The 6,964-nt window shown below is 40.9% G+C and overlaps 1 protein-coding gene across 1 annotated transcript; it reads left to right on the forward strand.

Annotated features, from left to right (window-relative positions):
• Positions 1-46: 46 nt before the first annotated feature.
• Positions 47-6,505, forward strand: LOC112079581 (fibroblast growth factor 6-like). The gene is made up of 3 exons (XM_024145489.2): positions 47-849; positions 1,381-1,484; positions 6,220-6,505. The coding sequence occupies exons 1-3, from the start codon at positions 540-542 to the stop codon at positions 6,469-6,471; spliced, it is 666 nt and encodes a 221-aa protein (XP_024001257.2). The 5' UTR covers positions 47-539; the 3' UTR covers positions 6,472-6,505.
• Positions 6,506-6,964: the final 459 nt, after the last annotated feature.

Consider the following 6,964-nt stretch of genomic DNA (forward strand, 5'->3'; position numbering starts at 1 on the left):
CCGCAGTTGCTTAACGCCACCCAATGAGGTCTCTCCCTTCCTCGGTTTCACGGGCGCTGTGACAGTGTTCCGTTGAACTCTCCACAGACAGGGCACTGCAGTTCAGCGACTCTTTTCTTGCTTGCTCGCAACTTCACTCTCTCCATCCTCGGCCCTTGTATTATTCGACGGGGCATCGGTGAAGTCAGCATGACGTCATCTAGAGATGCGATAGCCTGACAAGGTGAAACAGAGTTTTGTTGAGTGGGTTTCTCCACGGCCTGCGTTGCCTACAGAGAGAGAGAGAGGCGCGGAGCTGCAAAACATGGTAATCATCACCGCCACCACCTCAAGCTCTGCCGCGCACTCTCCTATTTCTACCCCTCTGCACTGGGGCTCTCGTTTCATACCCAGAGTTCAGATCTGCGTTCCAAAAATAATCCACTGCCAGCATGCCGAAGGAAGAAAAACAAGAAGAGTGGTATTTTTAGGGCCATTAATTTTGACCACGTGCCCCGAAGGTAAACCGGAAGGCCATTGCGCAAAGGCTCCTCATCAGTATGTCCTACGAGGCCAGCACGCACTGGACGTTGACTGCGATTGTGCTCTTGGGGTACCTAGTCGGGATTGTGTCATCATATCCTATTCCAAGCAGGACAAATGCAACTTTATTGGAGAAAAGATGGGAGACCCTCTTCTCCCGCTCCATTCTGGGCATCTCGGGGGAGAGATCGGACCTGAACTGGGAGAGTGACTATTTGCTAGGTATCAAAAGAGTGCGGAGGCTCTACTGCAACGTGGGCATCGGGTTTCACCTCCAGGTCCTCCCAGACGGCAGGATAAATGGTGTACATAATGAAAACCAGTACAGTGAGTTGCTTCCACAGATGTAATGCAATAGACATCACATAAAGGGTTCGTCAATAATTATGCATCTAACAGAGCCTATAGCCCATATTTTGCATGATGTGTCATAAGACGCGAAGCGAACATTGGATGACTTCTAGAGCAAAGACAGATCTATTAAAAACACTATCCACCAGTGCTAAATATCTCCCTAAACTCAAACATGACATGAATGTATGGACGTATTTAGACAACAACTTATTTTTACACTGGCTTCTACAGCGGCCCAGAAACAAACAGTCACTGACACCGCACACGTCCAAAAAGGCAATTATTACACGATAGCCTAAACTGAGCAAATATCCTAAATTGAATGTGGGAATGTATATAGAACAAAGACTCAGCATCCTGCGTAGCAACCTGCAAGGTTACACCCACAGACGTAGAGCACATCCTAGCTATAGCCTAGCCTACAACCATTTCGAAACATATTTTGTGCCAATCTGATCGGATGTGTTTGTCCAATATCTAATATTTGGTATTTTGTTCAATTAGGTCTATTAGAGATCTCAACGGTAGAGCGAGGAGTGGTTAGCTTGTATGGTGTGAGAAGTGAGCTGTTTGTCGCAATGAATGGCCGAGGAAGGTTATACGGAACGGTAGGTATGCTCAGTATTACATTTATTGTCCTGCAATATTTGTTTGAATGGTTCCGCGTGGCATTTGCTATTATGACTGATCGGGTTTTATTTGCATGTAATTTAAAGCTATTGGGTGTGCCTATCTTAACATGTGCTGTGAATTATGTGATAAGACATATGCTAGTAGAATGCTATTTTGGTATTTTTGATGGTTCATTATATATATGTTTACCCTTATTATGCGTTCGTATTTAATTGTAGGCAGCAAATGAGCTAGGGGCCTGTTCATGGTCGACTTGCCTTGGGCAATAATGATGAGGTTAACAGACGCATCATTTTGGCACGCTCTGTAATATGGCCCTGCGTGCGGGGGAAAGCCCCCGACACTCCAGAGCCTGTCATCGTGACTTGGGACCATATGAAATTCGTCCATTAAAGATGAATATTATTTACATGTTAGGTTACATTTGTAGGTTATGCCTATCACTGAAGCCCCGTTTATACCTGGTGCTAATATGGGACTTGTCCTGATCATATATACACATTCTGATTGTGCCCACATTTCCAGAAATGTGTTTACACATGGTATTAAAATGTGTCGTATCTGTCCACTGTGTCTGCATTGTGACCAGATTTCCTGGTCCCTTCACCTATGCAAATAATTTCACAGCTATTATTTCAAAATAATATTTCTTTATTGTAAGACACATATTGATGTAACCAGTTAATGGTGCCTCCTGTCAATGATTTTAGAGGGCAAAATAATTATGATTTAAAATGGTTTCTCTGTCCAGATCTGTCTACACTTGTAAGATATCCAGACACAATGTGTGACTGACTACCTCCGGTGGTGGGCAGGATGATCTGACCACAATCAGATCACAATGTGTCTTTTGATTGTCTACACCTGTCTACAAATGTGGGCAAATTCAGAATGTGGACAAGATCAGGACAAAAGACGCAAATTAGAACCCGGTATAAATGGGGCTTGAGTGAAGTGCGTCCTCTGACTAATAGTTTTGAGTTAGGATTGAGTTAGTCTTCAACAGGTCGATCAAGAGCTACCAGTAGCTCACTGCCCGCCTGTGAGTAGCTCACCAAACAATTCTGAAACTACACTCAACAAAAATATATGCTATAATTTCAAAGATTTTACTGAGTTACAGTTCATATAAGGAAATCAGTCAATTGAAATAAATGAATTAGGCCATAATCTATGGATTTCACATGACTGGGAATACAGATATGCCTCTGTAGGTCACAGAAAGGTAGGGGCGTGGATCAGAAAACCATTCAATATATGGTGTGACCACCATTTGCATCATGCAGCGCAACACATCGCCTTCGCATAGAGTTGATCAGGCTGTAGATTGTGGCCTGTGGAATGTTGTCCAACTCCTCTTCAATGGCTGTGCGAAGTTGCTGGATATTTTTCTGGAACACGATGTCGTACATGTCGATCCAGAGCATCCCGAACATGCTCAATGGGTGACATGTCTTGTGAGTATGCAGGCCATGGAAGAACTGGGACTTTTTCAGCTTCCAGGAATTGTGTACAGATCCTTGCTACATTGGGCCATGCATTATCATGCTGAAACATGAGGTGATGGCGGCGGATGAATGGCACGACAATGTCCTCGGGGTCTTGTCGTGGTATCTCTGTGCATTCAAATTGCCATTGATAAAATGCAATTGTGTTCGTTGTCCAGTAGCTTATCCCTGCCCATACCATAACCTAACCGGTTATGACGCCGAACTGCAGTCAGGACAACAAGCACCTAGATTAGCTTCCCTGAGATGGTTTCTGACAGTTTGTCCAGACATTCTTTGGTTGTGCAAACCCACAGTTTAATCAGCTGTCAGATGGCTGGTCTCAGACGATCCTACAGATGAATAAACCAGATGTGGAGGTCCAGGGCTGGCATGGTTGCATGTGGTCTGCAGTTGGAGACCGGTTGGATATACAACCAAATTTTCTAAAATGACGTTGGAGGTGGTTTATGGTAGAGAAATTAACATTCAGTTCTCTGGCAACAGCTCTGGTGGACATTCCTGCAGTCAGCATGCCAATTGCATGCTCTCTCAAAACTTGAGACATCTGTGGCATTGTGTTATGTGACAAAACTGAGTGGTCTTTTATTGTCCTCAGCACCTGTGCAATGATCTTGCTGTTTAATCAGCTTCTTGACATGCCACACCTGTCAGGTGGATGGATTATCTTGGCAAAGGAGAAATGCTCGCTAACAGGGATGTAAACAAATTAGTGCACAACATTTGAGAGAAATAAGATTTTATGTGTGTATGAAAAATGTCTGAGATCTTTTATTTCAGCTCATGAAACATGGGACAAAGACTTTCCATGTTGCGTTTATATTTTTGTTCTGTATACATGCAATTTTCACGTATTCTCACAAGTTCTCTCACAAGTATCAGACACCCAGCTAGCTCCCAGCTAGCCTACTATCTAATCAACGCAACATTGACATTATCCCACCCCAGGCCAAATCTAACACAATATCTGCCAATTAATTTCCAGCAATATTGCCCCTGTCTGTCTGTGGTGCGCGCGTTTGTCTATCACTCCGTGTGTTGCCAGTTGACGTGATTTTGACAGAAATAATTTCCCCAAAACCTTCTCAATTAAATGTTAACTGCAAAGTAGGATTATCTGGTAGAAGTATATCATGACTAAGTATATCATTTGTATCTATTATGTGTTATTTGCAAACTTTGCAATTAAATTACCAGCAGCAGTACAGAACCATGCTAGACCGGCACTTGAGACACATTCCTCGCTTGCTAGATGCGCAATTAAAGGGACAGATGCGCAATTAAAGGGGAATTACACTCGAATCAAAATGTGTTCGTTTTCTTCTAGACCCCCCCCAAAAATTGTCTTCTGATGTGATTTAAGCATTAACATGGACTCAGAATGTTCCAATTTCGTTGTTTCTGTATGAACAAGTGTACATTTGAGAGTTAAAAACAAAAAACATCTCAAACCAGAAAAAAGAAAACTGAGAAAACATAATTTGGGAAAATATAAACATAATTTGAGAAAAAAATTACAGATTTTATAGGGCCCCCTTAGAGTTGTTTATTAACCATTTTTCTTCCAGGTATATTGACAGAAAACAGTGCACTACTTTCTCTTGTACCCTAAGGACCCAGAAAGAGTTGCAGAGAGAAGGGAAGAATGTGCCTATTTGAAAGCTAGAAGAAAGAAAAAAAAATTATAAAAAATTTGCTCTCGAAGGTTGGAGGCCACTGTATTAGGGTATCTGACGGACGTCATCAGCTCCCCATCTTGTCGATAGTCCCAGCACATGCTGTCTTTTCACAACGTATTATTGCAGAAAATTGTCAGAAAAATAATACTCTGAAAAATATTATTTGTGAAATGTTTATTAAGATAGACAAATACGATTCACAATGAACAACTTGCAAGGTGAGCAAAAGAAGGCCCATGCAGCTTTCCAATTGCGCATCAATGAACATCACCAAAAGGATACAGTTACATAGTGTATGCAATTAACAACATGTTTACATTAAAGACATACTCTGGTATTTTGGTAACTAATAAAGTATTTTTTAAACCTCTCGCTTTGGGCTGGATGTGTCAATGTGTAGTTCATGCATGCATAATCTATGATCAGAATTACTGTCTTACCTCAATCAGCCATGAAATCCCTAGTTTGAAAGTAACTGTTTTCTTGAAGCTGTGTTGTGCCATTTTCCCTACATTTTGTGCAATGTATGCCAGCCCCCTAGCAATTCGAGTTTTAACCAATGAGCTTCAGCCCCTCAAGCATTTGATTGACAGCTAGCAAGAGGACTGCCCAGCGTTATCCAATGAGGTTGCAGTGGACACAGTAGAGAGAGAGAGCGCAATTACGTGGTGCACATGTGACTTAGTACTCAATTTTCAGGGATCACTTTTGGTTCGTGAGTGCGACATTCAGAACTACTGGCTAAAAAGTATACAAAAGTACTAGATAATCTCTTTAATTATTGCACTAATAATTAATTGGTTACTAGGCTAACTAATTACCCATATGGGTGAGAAATAAGTTGTACAGCAGTGCTACCTGTGTGTGATATACATTCATTGATGTTTTAAAAGGCTAGTTCACGTTAACTTCATCTTATTACTACACATAAATAAATCTATAGACCTGTAATCTATAGGAGTTAGTAAACCAACATTTGTTTTTGTTCAGTTAGCTGCAGCTTAGTATTGTCTTCATCAAGCACAAACTATGGGAGTGGTAGGTAAGGTCCCTGTTAGCATGCTCCCAATAGCATGTGTAAACCCCTCCAAAACAGCAACATGCACAGTGCATTTTTTTTGTTGATATTGAGTGAGTATGATATTTCAGGATTATATCAGTCAATTTCAATTTTTTATTGTAGTTTTCAATAAAAAAGAGAACATGCTGCAATTTTGGTTAGATATCCCCTCAAGAACATACATGATAAACAATTTCATTTATTATGAATTTTGGATGGAGCAAGATATGTGCTAGTCTTCAGAGACAAAGGTTTACAGGTTCTTCCATCAACCCCAAATTTGCTACAATAATATGTTAGTGCATGGCTCCCCTACTTTACATGTGAACTAATTTTGGGTGAGGATGAAATGTATGCATGGCATGTATTTTTCTGTGCAACTTGTACAACTGTATAAAACTGGTAACTGAAACTTAACTTGGCCATACTTTTTCTTTGACCTTTTCTCCTTTGTTATTTTCAGACAGTCTTCCATGATGAGTGCAAGTTCAGAGAGAGCATGCTTCCAAACAACTACAACGCCTATGAGTCTTCCGTTTACAGAGGCTCCTACATTGCTCTCAGCAAGCATGGCCGTCTGAAGAGAGGCAAAAAGGCCACCCACCACTCTTGCATATGGACTGTTACACACTTCCCTCCCCCGAATATGAGCAAAACTGGCAGCAATAACTCACTTATTTGCACATGTGGATTGTTTCCAGTAACATTATACTAGATACACCAGTACAAATGGACTGAAAAGAAAGAAATACCACTATAGATGATAGTATTTATTCAGTCTTTAAAGTATATTATCGTAGCTTACTTTGTATTAGAACTTACGGAAGTATACATAATTGCTGCGTATTATTTTATCAGTATATATAAGGTGGAGAAGCTTCATCTGTCCCTTCACTTTGTATGGTGAGTCTTGCCATACATAAATGTGGAGACCTTGCCCTGTCAGTAGATTGACAGCTCATCTCAGCATCTAAAGTGAAATGGAACGTTTTTATTACCTCAAAGGCGCCATTTCCCGAATGAAATAACGGGTGCAATATATTTCTACTGAGAAAGAATGCCGTTTACTTTAACTTTTGTCCATTATCCATCAAAACTAAACATTTCCATCATCTTACGTATGCTTCAATAATCATGTCAAATATCAAAATGGTTCGTAAGGGCAACTAGAGCACTCACCAAATATTTGTTTCCTGCTTTGTGATGAT

This window comes from Salvelinus sp. IW2-2015, unplaced genomic scaffold (genome assembly GCF_002910315.2).
Source record: "Salvelinus sp. IW2-2015 unplaced genomic scaffold, ASM291031v2 Un_scaffold8562, whole genome shotgun sequence".
Classification (NCBI taxonomy): domain Eukaryota; kingdom Metazoa; phylum Chordata; class Actinopteri; order Salmoniformes; family Salmonidae; genus Salvelinus; species Salvelinus sp. IW2-2015.